This window comes from Mercurialis annua, linkage group LG1-X (assembly GCF_937616625.2).
Source record: "Mercurialis annua linkage group LG1-X, ddMerAnnu1.2, whole genome shotgun sequence".
Lineage (NCBI taxonomy): Eukaryota > Viridiplantae > Streptophyta > Magnoliopsida > Malpighiales > Euphorbiaceae > Mercurialis > Mercurialis annua.
In genome coordinates, this window is record NC_065570.1 from 46,990,598 (window position 1) to 47,016,975 (window position 26,378).

The window sequence follows — 26,378 nt, forward strand, 5'->3', positions numbered from 1 at the left end:
CCACTTCTAAATTATCAAATGCATAATTATCCAATTCAAGATCGGTTTACTGATACACGTCAATCAATTCGAATGCTAATACTCAAATTCTTTTAAACTCTATCCAAGACGACAAAACTATATTAAATGATAGTCTGCATCAACTTGATACTCGATGGCTCAGGTTTTCGTTCCACCGCATTCCATGACGCTATTGCAAGCATAACTAACTAGCTACTTCATGATACCATGCACTTCCACTTCACCGTTCATCCACAATTCAATCATATGAAGGTTACCATTAATCGGTAACGTCGGAGTATGCAGCACCATTCAACAAGTAAAATTTTAGCAAAGCTCACAATTCAGGTGGAAGAAAAGATGTAACATCCACAATCATTGAATAATCCTCATACAGAATAGAAAGAGACATGCCAGACTAGAGTGTTACAACTTCCAAGGGATTTGCAGGTATTAAATATCGAAAGCTATTTAGGTATTGTTGCATGCTATTAACCTCCATTCATTAATTCCAATAAAATCATTACACAAAAATTCTCTGTTTCGTCTTCAATCTATGGTATACACAAATATTACAAGCCACAACACGGTTAATCACCTCCAGAAAAATGGGATACATAGCCGCTTCAAGGAATTCGGAAAAAATAAATAAAAAAGACGTCGACGAGGATACGAAAAGACCTGTTAAAGGTTGAGACTTGAGAGTATCTAGCTAGCTAAGTGGCTGGGGGAGCTGTTGAACATACTGTGCCACATATATGCTCTAGAAAGTACCATCTCCAGCTCTTGGTGTGTCCAGTTCTGAGTTGGAAGATGTTGTAGAAACATCACCATTTCTTGAAATTCAAGTTTCTGAAGCTTGTCTGACCACTGGAGATAAACCATGGTACAACATAGATATTAGAGCTCAAAACAAATAAAAAATGCATAGAATTTCTTCATGATTGAAAATGAAAAGAGTAAGTTAATGATTTCGTAGTTTCAACGGACAAAGAAATCGCAACTGACTATCTTCCAATCAAATTGACAAAATTTTCATCTTTTGATATCCCATTCTAATTGACAACATTTCATTTATAAAAATATTTTTTACTTAATTCTTCCTTTTTTATCCTCTTCAATTAATATATTTTGAGAATATTTTTTGGGAAATATAACTGGAAATATTGATTTACTTTTAATAGCATGCAGCCATGCATAAAGAATCTTGTCAATTAGGTTGGGACAGAGGGAGTACTTCTAAAATGTAAGAAAGTGGTAATCAGTTGTATGCTAGTAAGCAATTCGAGCAAACAAAAATGTTGTGTGGAATAATAAATGGCATCTCTTGCTGTTCCTGTTCATGCAGGCATTGAAAGGGAGCATAAAATGTTGCAGCAGTTGGTGCATTTCAATTTTCAAACATGAAAAATGAACAAGTATATTACATCAGCACAGAGGAGGCAATCGTAATACTAACCGTTAAAAGAAAACTGGCATATATGTACACAAGGAAATCTGGCAATGCATCTCCTTCAGCAAGGTAGGTGTCCCACAGGCGGGTAACAAGATGAAAAGGGATCTAGTGACACAAAAATGTCAGGTTGCTTCAAAATCAGAAAATGAAAGTACAGATATTGCAAATTATCTGAGTTGGACATTAAAACTGAAATGTTCACAACATTCAAAAAAACGTGAACTTAGCGTGATTTTTTCTAAAAAGTAGCATTTAATAGCAGTGAAAGTGAGAAATTATACCTCACGTATTAAAAGACAGTTGAACCAGCGAAAAGCAAATTGAAGAAATTCAAGCCCTTGTTCTTCCATGTGCCTCGAAACAGGTTCTAGTGCAAATTAAAAGAAGCATATTAGATATAACATGAATTCTTGACCATAGGAAGCATAAAATAATTGCAAAAATAAGGCGGGTTTATGAATTTTAGCGACATTTTGTAATAATTGTCTGCATCAAATGCATGCCTAGTGACACATCAGCTTACTACTACTAATGCTGACAAACTCCTGAAAAATGATTACACTTCCAGATGGCATGAAGAAACCGAGAAGTTATTTTAATTTCCTGCAGAATCAAAGGATGTTTGTTCCTCAACCATGAAAATCGGAGGTGCTTCTCAGAAAGTAAAAAATTATTTGCGCAAGACCCAGTTGATACCCATAGGCATGATGTAAAAATGGGGACTCAGGTTCCAATGAAGACTATTTCTCAAAAAAGAAAAGAAAAGAGGCAGTATTTACCATCAATCCGCCTAACCAGTTCCTTCAACTTGAACACAAGTCTCTGAATTCCAGGTTGAGCAAACGTGTAATGGTCTTGCATGCCATCTAATAACTTTGATAGGCACCCATAACAATCAGCCTCTATATTGGAGATTTTATCCTGAGATAGATCAGTTATGGACCATTTATTGATGTTTCCTTGTAAATGTTCTGACAAGAAAACAACCAGGAAAGGTGTAGCAAGATCATTTATTCCCTGCACATATCCGCTTGCAGGATGCCGAATTGCCCTGGAAAGAAATCAAGAAACATAACTGAAGAGAAACAGATTACCACTAGAACAACAATGAAACACTAGACTAGGGACGCTCACATACATCACATCAGAACCACACTTTTTCAACTGTTGAAAATTGCCATCTAACAGCCAGCAACAGGAAAATCAAGATTTTGGAATAGAAAGATGAATGTTTAATGCAAGTTAAAATGAAAATGCAGGTGATGCATGCCATACATGATAATTGTACAGCAAAATTTCTCAATATCGTCATCAGTTATATGTTAGGAATTTATATGAAATGAACTCATCTACCAATAATTGGATGGGGATGCATTTTCAGAGGGATTGGACTTTGCTTTTTCTCAAGTGTTCTTTGATTTCCCACCCTGTTTGAAATTTAGGATTGAGCTCACTAGTAACATATACTTCAAAACTTATCTTAAGATTCAGTTAAACATATTTATCTCATCCAAGTTCTACCTTTTATGTTAACAGTGGGAACTTGACAAATTCTAAATCAATTCCCATCAAAAAAGACTAGCAGATGTTTGTGGTGCATGTGTTTCTATCCCACAGAGGTATCAAAACGGAAGTTCTTTCATAAATAATAGAGGATCTGATCATGTATAGTAAAATATAGAACATGTCAAAATAGCTCTTATATTTAATTGAACCATCATCGGCAAGGCCTCGAATCATCTAATTATTCTATTGCATGCAAAACCACATTCAAATACAAGAAATGGAAAGACAAAATTAATATCTGACCATGTATACAAAATACGCTCCAAGGATTTCTGAACTTGTTCTTGCTGAAAAAAGGTCACATCAGGTACAGTTCTTGGGCAATCAACAGATATCTAAAAACCAAAATGAAGACAAGTGTAAAGAACAAGAAACGTATGATTGACAACAATAATTATGTTTATTCAAAAGGAAAACCTGGCGAAGCATATTGATCTCATCATCTGAACGTTCTGTATCTGGAATATCATAAAACTGAGCAACACAATCAAGATACTCAAGCCGCTTCCTTCTCAAAATGCCTTCCCTTCTATCTGAATTAGGCGGTGCATATCCCTGTTGTCAGCTCATATTTAAATGCAAAACAAGTAACATAAAATATCCATAGAAGAAATATTTACAACTATAAAGAGGCAGTATTAGGCTATGCAAAACAAGTCCGAAGTAATAATTCCGTATATGTGCTAGTAGTCCCATGATTGAATATTAGCAAAATCACTGGATTTTGGAATTTAGTAGAAACACAAAAAAGAGGAGAATGTTCATGGCCTTATATCAATAATATCAACGCCTAATAATATTATCCTTCAAAATGTTGTACATGTGATTGTCGGATATTTAATACAAAAACAAAATGAGATCCAAGTAAAGAATTGAAGAATATCAGGTTTTGAAATAGAGAACAATTTCATGATAACCAAGCTTACCAAGAGAAGCCTCCAAACATTGGGGCGCATATATGGTGGTACACCACTCCAAGCTAACTCCCGCAATCTCTCTGAACAATAAAATTTCAAAGAAAATGACAGTATTTTAGCAGATGAATAGCTTTACTATTTCAAATAAAAATATTGAAGTAAGATTAAAACAGGTAATGATGGAGAAAAACAATCTAAACCAAGTTAAATAATTAATTCACACAATACTTCAAGTGTTCGGTGAAGTTTGAACAGTAGTTTTATTATCTTGACACACCCGCGCACGCGAATGTCCCATCAGGCGTGCCACCAATTCACCCAATAGCTCAAGCTGTTGGGTGAAGCTTCAATTATAGTATTATTAACTTAACACACCCTGTAAGCAAATGCCCATTGGTTTGAAGCGCGAACAAACAAGCAATCATGCCTACCTCACCGTATACTCAAATATTTTAATTAACCAAATAGGGACTGCCAATGATCGAACTGTAGAATTTTCGATCATAGAGGCTCTGATGCCATGTTAAATAACCAATTCACCCAATAGCTCAAGTTGTAGGGTGAGGCTTCAACAATAGTTTTATTATTTTAACAACCACAAACATACTTGAAAATCATCCACGAGAAAATAGAAATTTAAATTATCAACCAAAACAGCCACACAAGCCACTGCGATGAACATATTACATTAAATGAATAATAAGAAGAAAAAAAAAAGGAGGAGGCGGCAAGCTAATGTAAGAATAGAATTAAGAATACTACAGAAACCCCACAACAAATAAACAAGTTTAAGCCTCATAACTGATTTCTAAATGCACAGAGATGTGCTTGAAAATCACACAGTTCATAAGCACTTGTAGACTAATCATTAAATTATGCAAAGTTCGCATGACCAACAACACCTAGTATTAAAGGTTTGCACACTATTAAGCAGTAAAAATGGGGATCATTGGGAGGTTAAGTTCATGGTTAAAAGTATAAGCTGACAACGCCACATATATTTTAAAATCCCACATGTAACTTTCTTTAAAAATCATCTCAGAATGTTCATGTGAGGCGTCGAATGACTTCCTGAATATTTATGTAATGGTTTAATTGACTGACACTAAAGAACATAACTCTTTCCATGTGTAATTGTGGTGCCATTTACGTTTATAATGGGTTATATTCATCTTATGCCTAAGCATCACACGTGTCTATCTTCGTGTCCATTGACGTGATACGAGATGATCTTTGGCATTTGGGGTCAAACCGGATGATTTTAAGAGGAAGACGGTGCAAAGGAGACTTGAGGACTTGTGTACAAACTTTTATGGAGAAGACATCTCGAGAATTTTAATATAAAGTAAACACTGACGTATAAATAACTGCATAGAAACGTACCTAATATTACTGTTGTTTCTGATAATTCCTTGGTAAACTTCATAATTCTTGCAGAATCTGTAGCTCTAGCACCAATAGGGGACTTGTGAATGTCTTTGGGTTTTGATTCAAACTCAATATTAGACATTGAAGGTTTCAGCTTGTTTGTTGCTGCATTATCATTTTTCTTTCCTGAACCCCAAGTTTCTGCCTATAAAAGAAATAGGATGCTACTTAAATCTTTATTAGCGTGACTTAACGCAATTAAGAAAACATTTCTACAAAAAGTAGATAACAATCATATATCTTACTTGCTTTGACATGTCCATTCGATCACTTGTGCCGGCATCATTTTCTGAAAAGCTTCTTCCAAAACTAGGAGATCTTTCTTGTAAGCTTGGATCCTCTGGTGGATCGTTTTTTCTAGTCAATAGTACTTTACCAGGAATACTGCGACCTTTAAGCAACCTTTATAAAGAAAATCAATTTTTCTTTAAAGACAACATTTTTATCCCTACTATCAGTCAGAAAAGCACCTTCTTCAGCTATACAAATGTCACGAAATATTGCCTAACCACTAGAACTAATACAAGATAACACTTTTCAAGTACAAAGATCATCAATGTCACTTCAACCAAATGCTTAAGACCTTATTTGGAATTAATTATACAATCTTGCATAATCATGTCCTTTGCGGCATAAATTCATTTCTTTCAAAAATGTCTTGAATTATAACAACCTCGATCATTAAACATGAAAATTAAATAAATTGAATTGGATTGAACTATTGCGCTTTCGGACTCTTTAAGACATGACAGTTTATCAAATTCTAGTCTAAAACCTACATTTTTTTACATGTTTATATAAAAAATCAAATGCAGTAACATCATTTGGAGAGCATAAAGATTAAAAATTGGCTTCCACAATAGCTATGATTAATGTCTATTGAATACAATTTCGATTGTTTGGGAGATCCAAATGTAATGATTAAGGAATTTGCATCTACATTAAGAGATCTGCATCTTACAGCACACAAATATATGTAATTCAAAATTCAAAAAAAGCAAACAAACGAATTCTTAACAAATCCAATTCACTTACCAAGAAGCTGAGAGTTGAAATTCTCAAGAATTAAAGAGATCTGAAGCTTATTTTATTTTCATTCTGAATCAAAAATACAAAATTAGAAAATTGGAAAGCGTACCCTTGGACATTTTTGAGAGTTTGATTGAATCTTGAATCCAGGGTCGAACTGTTATTGTTGTCGTGGTTGTTCATGTTCTTCATCTTTTCCCTGATTTCTCTTCTCTTCACTGATTTTTGCTAAAAAGAGAAACACAATGATTTTATTTGAGCTTCTATTCGGACTTTTTTTTTCTTCTAACTTTTTAGTGACGATTTAAATTAAATTCTAATTAAACTCAATATTACTATGAATTATGTTTTCTAAAAAAAAAAATTGGAAAATCCTAAAATATTCTCTATGGAATGAAGGATCACTTTACCCCAAACTTGGCACAAAATATCAGAAACGTCAACCCTTTCACCACTCTTATCTAAGAGAGTGAGATACACTCTCTGATTTTGAGAGTAGTTTTATTTTACCGAGGTGGTTTTTAATAAAAAAAGTAGTCATAATTTTTTTAAAACATTTTAAATCAATACCTAAAAACATAAAATAAATAAATTAATCCCTCTAATTAAAAACCTAAAATAACAAATTACCCCTTCAAATTTTACATATATAATAAATTAACTCAACAACTTTTTATAATTTAATAACTTTTTTTTTCAAAATTTAAAGAATAAACCCACCGATCTGTTCTTGCTCAATAACTACCCCGTGGGTCTTTTCATCACTTTCATTAAGGATGTGAAGAAAAATTCTTCACTTCCTCACTTCCTTATGGAAGTGAAGAAGAGACCCAGATGAGTCTTTTTTTTTTTTGATGAATAATATATATATTAGGCCACAAGAAGTGGCAAAGTCAGTTCAAAGCTTTCGCACAAAAGTGGCACACTCAAGGTGGCTCACTATAGGCTACGACTAAGAGAAAGGCTAAAAAAAACGATCACGGACCTAAGAAAAGAATACAATGAGGATTCCGAAAGAAATCCGAACCCGAATAGGAAAACTCCTTATTACAAAGCTTGTAAAGAAAAACTGCCTTAGAGAAACAATTAAAAAGCACACTCTCCCTATCATTCGACGCACTCTGAAAAACTCTCCCGTTGCGACACTTTCAGATATCCCAAACCACAAGAAACCATAAAATCCTCCACAAATGCCAGTAGGGACCTCTAGGAATAATAAACTGCCATTGTACCATAAAATAAAACAAAAGTAGAGGGGAAAGTCCATACCACGTCAAATTTCTGTAATATATCGCACCAAATGCCTCTCGCAAAAGAACAATGAATAAAGATGTGGTCTTGAGTTTCCACTAACCCGCATAGAATGCATAAGGAGTTATCAATCGTTATGATTGAGCGACGAGACAAAAACTCCAAAGAAGGGACTCTATTATGCAGAGCTAACCAAATAAAAAACTTGACTCGTGGCGGCGCTTTGGATTTCCACACTTCTAAAAACATATTCACAGTTACCTCACTAGCGGCTGCCTCAACACGTCTTTCTTCTGTAATAAAATTCGAAGGACCAGCTGCAACACTTGAAGAATGATTGCTGGACTCAATAACATCAGCAGGGTCAGGAACAAAAGCAACGTCCTCCATGAAAGCAGCAACAGGGACATCAGCTCGGCCAGGAACAGCAGCAACAGCTTCCATTAGAGCAGCAGCAGGTTGAATTTTAAGATCAAAAGCAGCAGGAGAGTTCTGGCCAGAAACAACAGCAGGAGAATTCCGGACAGAAACAGCAGCATGACGTAGTTGAACAGCAGAAACAGTAGATGAGTTCCGGTCAGAGGCAGCAGGAACAGCAGAAACAACACCAGTTGCCAAAAAATGTCGGCCAGAAATAGATAGAACATTGACAGTAGAATTCCGGTTGACAGTGGCAGCTTCAAAAGAATACCCAGCAGCTTGAACACCTCCCTCTAAATTAATAAAAGCAGTTAAGGCCCTATAAAAAGAAGATGGCGTATACAGTCCCGATTTACCATTCCACGAAACTATGTCAACTTGACCCACACGACAGGAAATCATGTTAAAAAGAGATAATAAATTATTATACAATAATAATTTATCATTTCTCAAACGCCTCCTCCAACACCATCCCTCCCGCCAAATAACACTAATAGTACTTTGCTTTTGATTCGACAGTTTATAGAACCGAGGAAATAAAATACTTGCCGTACTAATACCGCTCCAATTATCATTCCAAAGAGAAATTGAAGTGCCTTCACCAACATTATAATTCAAATTACTAATTAAAACACCCCAAGCACGTTTATCATCACAACAAGCTTTCTTAATGCCTTTCCATATAAAGGACATTCTCTTTACATCACCATTCAGCAAAGAATTCCAATCCACAACATTGGAACAAGTTGAAGCAATATTAAACCAAAGAGAGGCTCTATTGTTAATTCTTACTTTCCAAACCCATTTAAAAAGAAGACTTTGATTTCTAATTTTTAAATTATGGAAACCCAAACCGCCACTCTGAAAGTCATTACAAATCACTTTCCAAGAAACTTTACTCAACACTCGAGAGGAAATATCACCCTTCCACAAAAAACGTATCATATACGACTCAAGCTGATTCTGAACTGAGCCAGGCATTCTAAACAAAGACATGAAATAAACCGGAATGCTAAAGAGGACCGATTTAATGAGAACTAACCGTCCTGCAGGAGAAAGCAGAGAGCCCTTCCACAGAGCCATGCGGGATTTGAAGCGTTCAACCACAGAGTTCCAAGAACGAGCATAGAGCTTTCTATTCGACAAAGGCAAACCCAGGTATTTGACAGGAAAGAAATCAATTTTGCACCCAACTACTTGTGCCGCAATTAACAAACCAGCCTCCGGTACATTAATTCCCATAATAAAACTTTTATGGTAATTAATTGTCAACCTAGAGATCAACTCAAAACAGTGAATAAACCGAGTCAAGTTCCTAAGCTGTTCAATATCATAAGGAAGATAAAGAATGGTGTCATCTGCAAACTGCAGCAAAGAGGACGGATCATGATCCTCCGAAAGAAAACCCCTTAGTGAACCCAAGCTCCTCTGATTTACACAATAAACATTTCAGACCTTCCACAGCAATGAGAAACAGATAAGGCGAAATTGGGTCACCTTGACGCACACCTCTCTTAAGTGGAATAGGATCAACAGGACTACCGTTAACTAGCACCGCCGTAGTTGTTGTAGATAAACCACATGATATCCACTCAATCCACTTAGCTGAAAAATTCATACAACGCATTATCGAGAACAGATACTCCCAGTTTATATTGTCAAATGCCTTATGAAAGTCAAGCTTTAGAACAAGTAGTTTCTCCTTCCTCCTAGTAGCAATATGAATTAGCTCATTTGCTATCATAGAACACTCTAAAATGCTTCGACCCTTAAGGAAAGCATGCTGATTATCTGAGATCACCGATGAAAGCATAGGCGCTAGCCTTTGAGAAAGCACCTTAGAAAGTAGCTTGTAGATGCCATTGAATAAGCTAATAGGACAGTAATCCTTTATATTAGTTGAACCTGCCACCTTAGGAGTCAACACCATAAAAGAAGAGTTAATACCTCCGGGCAAGATATTAAATCTGTGAAAATTCAAAAACAATTCCATAATAGCATTCTTCATCACAGGCCAAGCTTTCCTGTAGAAATAAAAATTAAAACCATCTGGTCCTGGCTCTTTCTTAACTGCACAAGAACAGAGAGCATTGAAAATTTCAGCCTCCTGAAACGACTTAACCAACGCATCTGCCTGCAGATTACTGATCTAAGCAAAGTTAAGGCCTGGAATATCAAAATCCACACCCACCTGTAGGCTGTAAAGCTTACTATAAAATTCTCTGATGTGTAGGCGGATATCCTTAGGCTCTGAAAAAATTGTACCATCCACTACCACTGAAGAAATGTAGTTGTTTCTATAGTGGCTAGAAGCTATGCTGTGGAAAAATTTAGTGTTCTTGTCTCCCTCCAAGTTCCACTTTACTCTGAATTTCTGAATCCAAAGAGATTCAATTCTCTTTTCAGCCTCCCATAAAAGAAACTTTTAAGTTGCTCAATTCAGTCTTCTCAACCTCTGACAATATTCGCGACTCTGTTGCTAAATCCTTCTCCTGAATCTTCTGAGAGAGATCCTGAATAATCTTTTTCTGATCCCCAAAGACCTCAGAGTTCCAGCATTTTATTGTTTGCCGAATGTCCTTGAGTCTCTGAATAAGATTTGTTGAGTTGCCACAAGCTACATCCCAGCTGTTCTTCACAAAGTCAGCAAACTCACTATGATCCCACCAAGCATCCACCGAGCGGAAAGGCTTTGGACCCCAATCAAAACCATTTGCAGAGCGAAAACAAATAGAAATATGGTCTGATTGACCATTAAGAAGTGCAATTAAAGACATGTCTGGCCAGAGAGTACCTGCGATTGCCGAAACCAAACATCTGTCAATTCTTGATTTAGAAACTGAGTTCTGCCAAGTGAAAAGCCTTCCATGTAAGGGTAAGTTCAGTAACTCCGAATTATTAACAAAATCTCTAAGTGCCAACATAGAAGCCGTATAATCCGAACCATTCCATCTCTCCTCTGGAGTCATGGTTTCATTAAAATCTTCACTAATAAAAACATAGCCAACAAACTGTTATACCCCAAAATATTTTAAGGTAATTAAGTCGTGCCACGTGTCGAGATTTCCGATAAATTAAATTAAGGAGAATTTAATTTGATTATATCGGAAATTTAGAATAAAAATTTGATGAGTCAATTAGCGGGATTAAAGGAGTTATTATGAAAAGTTGGATGTGGAAGCATTTTAGGGCTAAATTGTAAATTTTGAAAAGTTTAGGGGCTAAAGTGCAAATTAGCCAATTAAGCCCGAAAATAGAGATTTGAGGATTTTCGATGGAAATATGTATTTTGAGTTAGTATTATTTATTCGGATATAAATAATACGTATTTGAATTAATAGAAAGATTAATTGAATAGGTTTTGGACTAAATTGAAACTTTTGAAAAGTTTCAAGGACCAAAGTGCAAATTAGCCGTTATATATATAACATTTCCTTCAGATGAAGGATCCAGATACTTCATTCTCTCTTCCTTCACTTCTTTCATTCTCTCGCTCGTTCCTTACGGTTCCGTCGCTCGATTCCGTTTCTTGTCCATTTTCGACGTTTAATAGCTCGAATCGATCGTACTCTCGAGGCGAATCACGGTAAGCTTGATGTTTTACCGTTTCGTTGATTATATTTTGAGTTATATCGATTCAAAGTTTTAGGCCACGAAACGATTTTATCGTTTTATCGAGTATAGGATTGATATATAGCGTTTTGAGCTTAGAATACGCGTTTTGGCTGAGTTTGGAGCGTTTTTACATATATAGCAGGTCGGAAACCCCGGAAATCGATTCCGGGGGATCGTGCACGACAGTACACGATCGTGTACTGTGGTACACGAACGTGTACTTGAGGTACACGAACGTGTACCATCAATGGTACACGAACGTGTACTAATGTACACGAACGTGTACCATCATATGGTACACGAACGTGTACCAAGGTACACGAACGTGTACCTCCCTGCACGAGCGTGCACCCTTCGATTCTCGCACCCTGAATCTTCGTACCTCGACTGAATTAATGGAATTCACGTATTGAATCGGAAATCGAATAGTAGTTAACCTAATGAGGTTATAAGAAGATTGAATTGGAAGTAATTTGCGATCCGTAAACGAGTTTGATATCGTTTAATGGGATATGCATGAGAAGCACGACGATTAATAAGAGTTCAATGTGTCGAGTCTCGAGTCTAGAATCAATCTTAGAATAGGATTCTGATGTGAGTCAAATGTTTTGAAATTTTTCTAGATCCAGCGAGGCAAGAAGGAGCTGGACCAGGAGCTCGGGAAGCTTGACGTTTCTAAAGCCCCGACGTATTTTTGGATAAGCGTTTTCAGTGAGTTTATACGATTTGCTTTTAAAGTATTTAATTAAGCAATTATTTTATATTGCTTTATATTTGAATTGCATGATTTATATATTAAATCTTTAAGTGAGTTGCACATATGCTTGATTTGAAACCAGTATTGATCCGATGGAACGTGCTACCTATTGAGCGGCAATAGGACTGTGTGATCACCAGTTTTGATTTGATACAGCTGTGAATATGATTAAGTACATGAATTCTGAAGGTAGATGTATGATGGTGATACGAGAGTGAACTCGGTTACAGTGTAACCTGAGCCCCGTATCTAGTGGGTTAGACCCACCACTGGGATTAAGAGAAGTGTCGCGACTGACGTGGTAGAGTGTGAATACTCCCGGGTCGGACTATTGGATAAGTCTTCCTCTGAGTATATACGGTTAACATATTTGAGGATTAGGGTTTCAATCGGATCTTGTACTTGGCTGCATATGATTGATTACGACTTTATGTTTTATTTGAATACTTATTAGTAAATGTATGAACTCACTCAGTATATTCCCATATACTGACCCCTCACAGATTTCCTTTCAGGATAAAGACGCTTTGAAGCAACGGACTTCTATCCTACTTCCAGAAGTCTGTATTTTTGAGTATGTAAAAAACAGTACTTTACTCTTAGAGCTGCAGTAGATAAGTGTTTTGTAAGTCAGCTTGTATGTATAGTTTTCTGTAAATATAACTTTAACGTTTTAAAGTTTTAAACGTTTTACGCTTGCTGCGTTATATATATTGTGGCTGCCAGAGGATATGTGTACCTGGCATGTGTGCTTCTGCATGACACGTGTTTGCTTATGTCATGCATGACGTTTGTGTTTTACGAAAAATTATTTTACGTTTTTAGGCTTGCTATGGGTTTCGGAGCAACCACTCCCATTCCCTAGCGCCGGTCTCGGCTCTGAGATTGGGTCGTGACAATGTTGGTATCAGAGCATGGTCCAGTTACCATTGCTTATGTTAGAAGAGTGATTGATTTTCTTAGGGTTCTACTGCAGCACATAGGACTCGAGTCTTGTCTTTGTTACGTATTCATTGATTTTCAAACTTTCAGCTTTCCCTCTAGGATGTGAGTCTGTTATACGTGTGTGTTCGCATGTGATGAGATGCGCGTTTAATACGGTATGCGTTTGCGATAGTATGCGATTATGTGGCTAAGTAACGCTGTTTGTCTTGGTCAGGATGTCTGACCAACGACAAGTAGTAGAGCGAGCTGCCGCTGCAGCACGAAATGTTATAGAAGGGGCGCATGACGTCCATCCAGAAGCTCAAGATGAGTCTTCTGTTCAGGGAGGAGGAGGTGGCCAAGAGGCCCAGGCGCAGGCACCTGGAGTGCAAGCGCAAGCCCAACAACCTAATGTTGTGGGTTTTGATCTGAATCAGTTCCTTACGGGAATTGCGGCTATGCAAGCCAATCAGGCAGAAGTGCAGAATATGCATCGTGAACAACTACAGCAGCAACAGTTGCGTAATGTGGCTTTCACTGATCGAGATATCGTTTTGGCTTATATGCGCCTCAAGCCAACTAAGTTTGACAGTACAGGCGATGCTCTCGATTTCCTCGAAGAAGTAGAACGTAATGCTCGACGCCTGCAAGCTAATGAGAGACAGACCATCATTATGGTGGAAATGTCATTGAAAGGACCTGCGAAAGATTGGTTTCAGCAGCATATTCAGCCAACCATGGATACTATGACCTGGGCTGAATTTGCAAACCACTTTAGGGAGTACTTTTTACCATATGCGGTGACGGAGAATTATCGTAGTCAGTGGTTGACCCTGAGTAGAGGCAATCGGTCTGTGCAAGAGTATGTAACGGAGTTCACCAGAGTGAGTAGGTTTGCATCAGACCTGACTACAGACCCAGTTAGAGTGAACTCAAGGTTTGTAGAGGGTCTAGGAGCTGAATTTGTGAGTCTGACGTCTGATATCGGAAGAACCCTAGTGCAATTGATTGATAGCGCTAGGCAAATGGAAGTTTCTCTGATCCGTTTTGGAAGAATTCCTGACCTTTCTAATGTTGCACCTGTGAGAGATAATACGTTTCGTAGCGTACAGAGTGCGCCTACTCAGTCATATGTTGGGAATTATTCTCGATACACACAACGTCAGCGAGAACGCAAAAGACCTCGACGCGGAACACGAGTTAGTACCTCAGGCACCGGATTTAGTGCCAGATCAATGAGTGACATGGGAGGCGGAGTTCCTTTATGTTTGAACTGTAATAGGAGGCACTATGGCGCGTGTTACACTGCTAATGGAGCATGTTTTAACTGTGGTCAACGAGGTCACTTTGCTAGAGATTGTCCAAGGCAGATGCCCCAAGGTTCAATGACTACTGTAGTACAGCCTTCCTATCAGCAGCAGAGAACTGCGCAGCAGATAGCGTCAGGATATGATCAAACAGGAAGTACCTTTACTGGCCAGAGAGGCCGTGGTTATGCGAATCGAGGAGGCAGAAATGGCGGAGGTCGTGGTACTGGCCAGACTTCGCAGGCTGGCGGAAGTCAAGCTAGGGTCTTTGCACTGAATCCTCAGGAGGCTCAGGCTTCCAATGCGGTGGTGCAAGGTACCTTTTCTATCACTTCTCAAGACACACTAATTTTATTTGATCCGGGCGCTACGCATTTGTTTGTTTCGCCTAGTTTTGCTAGTAAATTAGGAGTGCAACCAGCGTATCTTAGGAATCCCTTATCTGTAGCTACTCCAGTTGGTGAAAGTGTGGAAGTTAGTATCGTTTACCCGTCTTGTCCTGTGAAAGTTCAAGGACGAGATTTGTTAGTCAACTTAATTTTACTCGAAGTATTAGCTTTTGACGTTATATTAGGAATGGATTGGCTAGCTCAGCACTATGCCAACGTGGATTGTCGGAAGAAGACGGTGACGTTTAACACGCCTGGAATTGAAGCGGTTTCAATTCAGGGTGATAAGATGGAATTCTTCTACGAGTATTATTTCAGCTATTAAAGCTTGTAGTATGTTGAAGAAGGGATGTCAAGGATTCTTAGCAGTAGTACGAGACGTGGAGAAGAAAAGTATAAATTTAAGTAACGTGCCAGTTGTGTCGGAATATCCAGACGTTTTTCCAGAGGAATTACCTGGATTACCCCCAGATCGCGAGATTGAATTTTGTATCGAATTGTCTCCTGACACGAAGCCAATATCGATACCTCCTTATCGAATGGCGCCAGCAGAGCTCAAAGAACTTAAGGATCAGTTAGAAGAATTGTTTGATCGCGGTTTTATTAGACCGAGTGTATCCCCGTGGGGTGCACCAGTGTTGTTCGTGAAAAAGAAGGATGGATCGCTTCGACTATGTATCGATTATCGACAGCTGAATAAGGTGACGATTAAGAATAAGTATCCGTTACCTAGAATCGATGATTTGTTTGATCAGTTACAAGGAGCGAAGTTTTTCTCCAAGATTGATCTAAGATCAGGCTATCATCAATTGAAGATTCGTAACGATGACATACAAAAGACTGCTTTCCGAACTCGATATGGACATTATGAGTTCCTCGTTATGTCATTCGGATTGACGAACGCCCCAGCAGCCTTCATGGATTTGATGAATAGGATATTCAAACCGTACTTGGATCAGTTCGTGATCGTGTTCATTGACGATATTTTGATCTATTCACGTTCAGAAGAAGAGCACGCTCAACATTTGCGTATAGTACTACAGACGCTAAGAGAGCATCAGCTTTACGCCAAATTCTCTAAATGTGAATTTTGGCTAACGGAAGTGGCTTTCTTAGGTCATGTGGTTTCACAAAGCGGCATTAAGGTTGACCCAAAGAAGATCGAAGCTGTGATAGAATGGAAGCGGCCTGAATCAGTTACGGAAGTTAGAAGTTTCCTTGGTTTAGCGGGATATTACAGACGATTTGTACAGAACTTTTCGAAGATCGCTGTACCTTTGACGAAGTTAACTCAAAAGAACGCGAAATTCAATTGGACGGACCAATGTGAACTCAGTTTTCTGAAACTGAAAGAGTGTCTGACGACGGCACCAGTCTTAGCGCTACCAGAAGGAACGGAAGGATTAACAGTTTACTGTGATGCATCAAGAATTGGACTAGGATGTGTCCTTATGCAACACGGTCGAGTGATTGCATACGCTTCGCGACAGCTTAAGAAGCACGAGACGAACTACCCAACGCATGATCTGGAGCTAGCAGCAATGATATTTGCGCTAAAGATCTGGAGACATTATTTATACGGCGCTACGTGCGAGATCTTTACAGATCATAAAAGCTTGAAGTACATTTTTGACCAACGAGAGTTAAACCTCAGACAGCGGAGATGGATGGAGCTACTGAAAGACTACGATTGTACGATACAATACCATCCAGGCAAGGCCAACGTAGTGGCAGATGCCTTAAGCAGGAAGTCGGCAGGAAGTCTCGTGCACGTTACAACAACATGGCGGAGGCCATTAATTAACGAGATTCATACGATGTTTAGCCAAGGGGTTGAGTTTGAGATTTCATCTCTCGGAAACCTAATGGCTCAGTTAACGATACGATCGACGTTGATCGATTAGATCAAAGAATTGCAAGCAGACGACCCTCAATTGAAGCATCTAATTGAGGAAGTTCAACAAGGAAAGAGTCAAGATTTCAGTATCGTCAACGGAATGCTGAAATACGGCAGTCGAATGTGCGTTCCAGATGTGGAAGACTTAAGACATAAGATCATGGAGGAGACTCATGGAACGATGTATAGCGTTCATCCTGGTTCCACGAAGATGTACCACGATATCAAGGCAACGTACTGGTGGAGCGGAATGAAGAAAGACATCGCAGAGTTCGTGGCGAAATGCCCGACTTGTCAGCAAGTCAAATTAGAGCATCAGCGACCTTACGGTTTTCTTCAGCCCTTACCCATTCCAGAGTGGAAGTGGGAGCAAATTATGATGGATTTCGTAATCGGATTGCCCAAGACGCAGAAAAGTTTTGATTCTATTTGGGTAATCGTGGATCGTTTGACGAAGTCAGCGCACTTCATTCCTATCAAGACAATTTATTCTGCAGCAAAGTTGGCGGAGATTTATATCGATAAGATCGTAAGCCTACACGGAGTTCCCGTATCAATCGTCTCAGACAGAGGTTCCGTATTTACCTCTCATTTTTGGAAGAGCTTCCAAGACGCATTAGGAACGCGATTGAATTTCAGCACTGCGTTTCACCCTCAGACAGACGGTCAGTCTGAACGGACGATTCAAACGTTAGAAGATATGCTTCGACTTTGCGTATTAGACTTCGGAGGTAGTTGGGATACGTACCTACCTCTAGTCGAGTTTGCCTACAACAACAGCTATCATTCAAGCATCGAGATGGCTCCTTACGAAGCATTGTACGGGCAAAAATGTCGATCTCCTATTTGTTGGGACGAAGTCGGTGAGCGAAAGCTCACTGGAGCAGAGATTATCCAGATTACGTCAGAAAAAGTTCCGTTGATAAAGCAGCGTTTGAATACTGCTTCTAGTCGACAGAAGAATTACGCGGACCCCAAGAGGAAAGATATCGAATTTCAGATCGGAGATTACGTGTTTCTTAAAGTATCACCGATGAAGGGAGTTATTCGTTTCGGAAAGAAGGGTAAATTGGCTCCGAGATATGTCGGACCATATCAGATCGTGGAGCGTATAGGCTCAGTTGCCTATAAGCTAGACTTGCCACAGGAGATGTCGCAAGTTCATCCTGTCTTTCATATTTCCATGCTTAGGAAATATGTACCAGACCCTTCTCGAATAATTCAACCGCAAGTGGTGGACGTGAGCGAAGAACTGACTTACGAAGAACGGCCAGTACAGATTGTCGATACGCAAATACGACAACTACGGACAAAGAGAATTCCGATGGTGAAAGTTCTATGGAGGAGTCAATCCGTAGAAGAGTGCACGTGGGAGACAGAAGAGGATATGAGGCAGAAGTATCCATATCTATTCACTCAAGGTACGTGGCTAAATTTTAAATTCGAGGACGAATTTATTTTAAGGGGGGGTGAATGTTATACCCCAAAATATTTTAAGGTAATTAAGTCGTGCCACGTGTCGAGATTTCCGATAAATTAAATTAAGGAGAATTTAATTTGATTATATCGGAAATTTAGAATAAAAATTTGATGAGTCAATTAGCGGGATTAAAGGAGTTATTATGAAAAGTTGGATGTGGAAGCATTTTAGGGCTAAATTGTAAATTTTGAAAAGTTTAGGGGCTAAAGTGCAAATTAGCCAATTAAGCCCGAAAATAGAGATTTGAGGATTTTCGATGGAAATATGTATTTTGAGTTGGTATTATTTATTCGGATATAAATAATACGTATTTGAATTAATAGAAAGATTAATTGAATAGGTTTTGGACTAAATTGAAACTTTTGAAAAGTTTCAAGGACCAAAGTGCAAATTAGCCGTTATATATATAACATTTCCTTCAGATGAAGGATCCAGATACTTCATTCTCTCTTCCTTCACTTCTTTCATTCTCTCGCTCGTTCCTTACGGTTCCGTCGCTCGATTCAGTTTCTTGTCCATTTTCGACGTTTAATAGCTCGAATCGATCGTACTCTCGAGGCGAATCACGGTAAGCTTGATGTTTTACCGTTTCGTTGATTATATTTTGAGTTATATCGATTCAAAGTTTTAGGCCACGAAACGATTTTATCGTTTTATCGAGTATAGGATTGATATATAGCGTTTTGAGCTTAGAATACGCGTTTTGGCTGAGTTTGGAGCGTTTTTACATATATAGCAGGTCGGAAACCCCGGAAATCGATTCCGGGGGATCGTGCACGACAGTACACGATCGTGTACTGTGGTACACGAACGTGTACTTGAGGTACACGAACGTGTACCATCAATGGTACACGAACGTGTACTAATGTACACGAACGTGTACCATCATATGGTACACGAACGTGTACCAATGTACACGAACGTGTACCTCCCTGCACGAGCGTGCACCCTTCGATTCTCGCACCCTGAATCTTCGTACCTCGACTGAATTAATGGAATTCACGTATTGAATCGGAAATCGAATAGTAGTTAACCTAATGAGGTTATAAGAAGATTGAATTGGAAGTAATTTGCGATCCGTAAACGAGTTTGATATCGTTTAATGGGATATGCATGAGAAGCATGACGATTAATAAGAGTTCAATGTGTCGAGTCTCGAGTCTAGAATCAATCTTAGAATAGGATTCTGATGTGAGTCAAATGTTTTGAAATTTTTCTAGATCCAGCGAGGCAAGAAGGAGCTGGACCAGGAGCTCGGGAAGCTTGACGTTTCTAAAGCCCCGACGTATTTTTGGATAAGCGTTTTCAGTGAGTTTATACGATTTGCTTTTAAAGTATTTAATTAAGCAATTATTTTATATTGCTTTATATTTGAATTGCATGATTTATATATTAAATCTTTAAGTGAGTTGCACATATGCTTGATTTGAAACCAGTATTGATCCGATGGAACGTGCTACCTATTGAGCGGCAATAGGACTGTGTGATCACCAGTTTTGATTTGATACAGCTGTGAATATGATTAAGTACATGAATTCTGAAGGTAGATGTATGATGGTGATACGAGAGTGAACTCGGTTACAGTGTAACCTGAGCCCCGTATCTAGTGGGTTAGACCCACCACTGGGATTAAGAGAAGTGTCGCGACTGACGTGGTAGAGTGTGAATACTCCCGGGTCGGACTATTGGATAAGTCTTCCTCTGAGTATATACGGTTAACATATTTGAGGATTAGGGTTTCAATCGGATCTTGTACTTGGCTGCATATGATTGATTACGACTTTATGTTTTATTTGAATACTTATTAGTAAATGTATGAACTCACTCAGTATATTCCCATATACTGACCCCTCACAGATTTCCTTTCAGGATAAAGACGCTTTGAAGCAACGGACTTCTATCCTACTTCCAGAAGTCTGTATTTTTGAGTATGTAAAGAAACAGTACTTTACTCTTAGAGCTGCAGTAGATAAGTGTTTTGTAAGTCAGCTTGTATGTATAGTTTTCTGTAAATATAACTTTAACGTTTTAAAGTTTTAAACGTTTTACGCTTGCTGCGTTATATATATTGTGGCTGCCAGAGGATATGTGTACCTGGCATGTGTGCTTCTGCATGACACGTGTTTGCTTATGTCATGCATGACGTTTGTGTTTTGCGAAAAATTATTTTACGTTTTTAGGCTTGCTATGGGTTTCGGAGCAACCACTCCCATTCCCTAGCGCCGGTCTCGGCTCTGAGATTGGGTCGTGACACAAACCCAGCTGCAAGTAAACTCAACTCATGCCACAATAATAATCTTTCTGAAGCCAAGTTGCTAGCATAAATAAGGATATGACGATTGTAGGCATTATTATGAACAAAATCCAAGCAAATCCATCTCGCACCTTTTGATACTGAAATATTATTCAATAAAATAGTATTCCAAATAAGAAGTAAACCACCCGAAGCTCCAATAGATGGAACCCAATCAAAAGAAAAATCCAAGTTAGGCCAAATCTTTTTAACAACAAAATAATCAACAATTTCCTTTTTCGACTCCACCAAACCAATGAACGCTAAATTATTAGTAGCAACCATTTTTTAATGAATTTTTGCTTCCTGATATTGGAAAGTCCTCCTCTACAATTCCATGAAACAAAGACAAGAGGCATCAGCATAAAAAATTTAAAAACCTCGATACAACAGAGCTCAGACTTGCTGTAAATTAGCGTAAACCTTTTTAGCCAACTCCGACATTGTGGTTGCCTTGTTTCCTTCTTTGAAGATTCCTAGATCGAACCCAATCCTCCAAGTCTTGCTAACTTCATCCTCAACATTTGGAGTATCATCAACCTCAATAATAGACCCATTCTGCCTATTCATGTTTTCTATATCGCAATCAGATAATTCATTGATCTCTTCAACTTGACTAGTCGAGCAAGAATGAATAATGCTCAAATAATCCATTTTCTTTACTGGACTGCGAACTCCTAAGTACTCAACCCTCATATCAGTGCCGAAATCAATCAAAGAAACTGCTGAACTGATTCCGTTTCAACCTCTTGTCAATACCAACTTCTGCCAAAGGAAATTGCTGATTCTGCTAAACTATTGCTGCTACTGCATTATACGAATTCAAACTGCTGTCATCTCCTACTCGTACCTGCTGCTGAATTGTTCCTGCTACTGTCATGTGTGAGCTCAAACTGCTGGTTACCTCAGTTCGTACCTGCTGCTGCATTATTCCTTGGTCTGAGTATGTCCTCGCCTGGTTGGTTTTAGCCTCAACACAAATTTGCTTTTGAGGCTTCTCAGAGGTCTGTCCTATAATAGGAGAAGGGAACTGAAGTTGAAGATGATTTCCTGTCAAAAAACCCTCATCTTCAAGTCCCCTAGTTGAGTTGTTAATGTCCTTACAACTCAATACATCAACCTATTACAAACCATCAAAGAATCAGACTTTTCCAATAATCTCTTTGCCCTTAGAATTTAAGATCAACGGAGACTTGACAACGCCCTCCATCAATGATAGATCTTTGACAAAACCCGATGTATACAAGTAACTATCCTCCTCCAGGTTATCGAAAATCACCGGCAATGTGGATTCCATTGCAAATATGGAGACAGATTTCCCTCCCAACTGTAATCCCAGCGGGTGATTAATATAATGGCACGTACTGGATATAAGAACGAGACCCATATCCATGCGTTCCCCCTGAGTCACACTCGGATGTACCATAATCGTTTCCCCAATAGAATTACCGATCTCCCTGAAAGTCTTTGGAGACCAAAGAGTGATGGGTATTCTGGATAAAGAAACCCAAACTAAGCGCGTGTATGCTTAGTTGTAGTCTTCAACCCAAGAAAAGGATTGAAAAAACCCTAATAATGTTGGGCTAATATGCAATATAAACCTTCCAGCCATAGACATAGAACTGAATGTGATAATAACTGAGTTACTGCCTAGAAGCGCAAGTTTTTCGAATTGAATCTGCTGTTCTATAAGGTACTTCTTCGATCTCAGTACCATTGCAATGTCAGAAACCCTAGCTATCACAGACCGATTAACCCATTCCATCTTAGCTGGTTCCATCTCTTGATGAATAGAGATACGTTTGGTCTGGTACTTCGTCTGCTGAAGAGAATTTTCCACCACATTTGTTCTCCTGAAGTCACCTCTTTAAAAGAACGATTATCTCTGAGAGCGGGCGAAGAAATCCTCTTTGGTTGTTCAGGCACAGGTCGTTCAGGCATAGGTCGCTTGGCAATCATGGCAGGAGTTTTCTTCTCAGGAAACCTAGAATCATAAGCCCTAAGCCTGAATTGTCCAATACAGATCATGTCCAGTCGTTTAATAATTCAAGACGTTTGGTTACTGGTTTCCGGTCTCAGAAAACCAAAACTGGCGTTTCGTTTTGTAACCTTTGTAGCAAGCGATACCCGTCCGATCACTCCGTATCGAGCAAAAACATTCTCGAGATCAAAGTTTTTCCATTGTTTAGAAAAATTCTCAAAGTAAATAACTGAATTGGTTGGATTATCCACCACATCAATCCTGTTAATACCCACGTTGATGGAAGATGCAGGCCTGACATAACTAGTTGCCGGAGTCCGGTTGTCCTTGTAGTTAGGGTTAGGGTTCTTTGGAGACTTACCTGCCATCGTATAAATTTGTTATGAGTCTCTTCCTTACTTCCTAATGGAAGTGAAGAATTAATTTTCTTTACTTCCTAATGAAAGTGATAAATAGACCCATCTGGGTCTGTTCAGATTCGCTCTTCGAAGAGCATATCTGCTTCTCGAGAAATAAATTTTTGAGGAGCTGTTGCTACTCTATGAAGAGGAGTAGCAGCTCCGCTTCTCCGGCGAGCAGACTCCTCCTCGCCAGAATAAAAAATTTAAAAAAAGTTAAAAAAGGCTTTAAAAGAGCCCTAATTTAATTAGAATTTAGTTGTGATTAATTAGTGTTTAAGTATAATTAATTAGAGTAAATTAAGATTAATTAGAAATCCACTCTCCAATTAAGGTGCCACATTAGCATAGGGGGGGTTTTGATTCGGTTTTGCCAAGTTTAGGGTAAAAGTGATCCAGTTTTGCTAATTTGGACGTTTTTGATACTTTGTGCCAAGTTCAGGGGGTAAAGTGATCCTTCGTTCATTCTCTATTTTACCAAAGTACGTACTAGGTCCAAATATTGAACAAAGGATTACTTTCACCCCCAAACTTGCATCAAAATATCAAAAAAGTCCAAAACTGAAAAACCGGATCACTTATACCTTGAACTTGCGTAAACCGGATTAAAAGGCTCCTTAGATGATTTGGCGCCTTAATTAGAGAGTGAGATTTCAATTTCAAAATTAACTTTACTTAATTATACTTAAGTCTAATTTAATTAAACATGTTAATTAAATACTTAATCCTAATTAACCTAATCTAATTAAATTAAACATCCTAATTAAACACTTAATCATAATTAACCTAATCAAATTAACCTAAAACTCTAAACCCACATACCTATCGATTTTTCTATCCAACTCCAATGGAGACCAACTGGTCTCTATGATAGAGATGAACCTATCTGGGTTCATCTTCTTATAGAGACCATCATCGTCTCTGTTGGAGACGAACAAAGACAAAGATGGTCTCTATATCAGAGACGAATCCATCTGGGTTCGTCTCTGTTACAGAGACTAGACGACGAGCTTCAGAGACGAAGCTCGTCGTCTCTGATGGGCAGCTGCCGGAGAAGAAGTCCGGCAGTTGCTTATCTCTTAAAAAATTAATATTTTTTATAAAAAGTACAAATAAGTCCTCTTTATTTTTAATTAAAATTGATTTAATATATAAAGTTTAAAAATAAAAAAGATTATATTATTGATATTATGTGTTATTCTAAAAAATTAAAAAATATCAAGTACCTTTTTAAACTTTTTACCATTAAAACCCACTTTCCAAAAAAAACCACCATAAAAAACCGGAAAGTGTACCCCACTTTCTAGGGTGAGAGTGGGGAGGGGTTTTTTGACCAAATTTACACAAGTTCAGGGTATAAGTGATCCTATTTTCCAGCTTTGGATTTTTTTGATACTTTGACAGAAGTTCGGGGGTGAAAGCAATCCTTTGTTCTCCAAATATTACACCATACCAAAAAATGCGAAAAGTTTACATTTTTACTCTAACAATAAACTGATGACACATCATTTGACATCAGAACACCTCGGACGCATCAGTCATGGGACAACACGTGCATCAACGCGTCAGGCATGGGACAACGCATGGGTCAGACACGTCAGTCATGGAAAAACGCATTGTGAGCGGAGCAGGGTTCATGGGCCGCTCGCTCAAACTTATGGCTGATTTCGGATCTAGAAAAGTTTGAAATAATGGAGTCACCTCCTAGTTCAACTAGAAAATGTCTTTTATACTGATTGAAAAACCTTACTCGCTTATGGGTAAGATTATCATACGCCGCACCAAAAAAACTGGGTTCGTGGACCTCCCCGAGACTTGTGTGTTTGGCTTATCAATTACTAGTTTATTTACTAGACATATTTGGTTATCTCATCTCAACATTCGTGCAGTTCATGGTATAATTTTCTGGAAATTAAACACGTATGAAAGCGGTAAAGGACCCATATAAGACGCGCATATGACTCGATTCTGGCATTTGAGTCAAGTAGCACTTACTTCTAAGCATACATCTAAACCTGGCGGTTTCTATCAAGTAGTCGGATAAATGGAAGGTCTGGCAGTTTACATGCATAAAGCCTAAAACTGGATTTCTAGGTGTGATTGATTTTATCAAGTCATCTTGAATAGCCTATACAACCTCTAGTTACTTTTTCGTGCAAACCCTAAGATATGTAGGTGATTTGTTGGATTTGATTTGATTGATTGTCAATTTAATGTGGTTAGTTCTTTAGCCTATCGGATTTGCCATGCTTTTGGAAAGCAGTTTTAACAGTATCAGCGTACCCTTGTGCAGTTGGTAAACATAAAAGGTTAGGAATACCTTTTAACCTCGTCAACTAGAGTGTCTAGCACTCAATGTGTTTTGACCGTCGATGTGCTCGGAACTAGGTTTTGGTTAGATACAAAAGTTATTTGTCTCGTCGATACAGTTCCAATGGCTTGAACCGCAGTCGATTCCGAGTTCAAATGAACCTAAAATCCCTCCTGGAAGTTGCTGGTCTTTATAATACATAATATAGATCTATAAATAAACAGTACACGTGGGCTCAAATGGGGCCCAATTTCGAGCTCAAACGAGCCTATAAATACAAAAACTAGGTCAGATCGGGTCCGAAATGATTTAGGAGTCAAAATATGGATTAGAGGAATGAAGAACTCAGTGCCACTCTATACTGCCACCGCCGGAAAGGCAGCAGTCTGTCATTTGGCTCGGGAATTCATGAAAAATCACTCAACAAATTTATAAAAACGTACAAGAAACACATTGGCATGCACTATAATCAATATAAAGCTAATAAAACATCCTCAATCAGCTTAAAAGACACCATTTAGACATGAAATCACGAAGATCTAAGCTAGAATACACTTATGGCAAGAAATGCATGAAACAATCCTAACATGCTTTCTACACATCAGAATCGAATGAAATCGGGAATTGAGTTTTATAATGCATTAAAAAAGCCCTAAACATGCTTCTAATAAGTTTTTATTGTAATTATAGCAAAAATATTAAAATTAGCAGCTATGGAAAATATTGGTAAAATAGACTAAATATGCATCCTGATCACAATTATTAAGCAATTATGAACAGTATGGCATAAAAAATGATAAAGATATGGTCCTCAGAAAACCTGTTCTGAGTCCTTGGCTCGTTTTTTAGTAATCCAAATATGGTATCTATCTTCAGATCAATGCATAGTACCTTGTTCTTGAGTAATTAAAGCGTTTAGCTTGTTTTCAAGACTGGAATTGACTAATTTTATGTGTGTC

General features: G+C 38.3%; 2 protein-coding genes across 2 annotated transcripts; both read right to left on the reverse strand.

Moving 5' to 3' along the window:
• Positions 1-486: 486 nt before the first annotated feature.
• On the reverse strand, positions 487-6,686 carry LOC126685687 (GTPase-activating protein GYP1). Its single transcript, XM_050379617.2, has 10 exons — positions 6,506-6,686; positions 5,613-5,769; positions 5,323-5,512; positions 3,949-4,019; positions 3,440-3,577; positions 3,266-3,357; positions 2,236-2,507; positions 1,738-1,823; positions 1,460-1,561; positions 487-870 (listed from the first exon to the last, which is right to left on the reverse strand). The coding sequence occupies exons 1-10, from the start codon at positions 6,586-6,588 to the stop codon at positions 709-711; spliced, it is 1,353 nt and encodes a 450-aa protein (XP_050235574.1). The 5' UTR covers positions 6,589-6,686; the 3' UTR covers positions 487-708.
• Positions 6,687-7,602: 916 nt separating this feature from the next.
• On the reverse strand, positions 7,603-21,014 carry LOC126671737 (uncharacterized). The gene is made up of 5 exons (XM_050365529.2): positions 20,695-21,014; positions 10,521-11,055; positions 10,259-10,474; positions 9,575-10,201; positions 7,603-9,495 (listed from the first exon to the last, which is right to left on the reverse strand). The coding sequence occupies exons 1-5, from the start codon at positions 21,012-21,014 to the stop codon at positions 7,603-7,605; spliced, it is 3,591 nt and encodes a 1,196-aa protein (XP_050221486.2).
• Between the last annotated feature and the right edge of the window lie 5,364 nt (positions 21,015-26,378).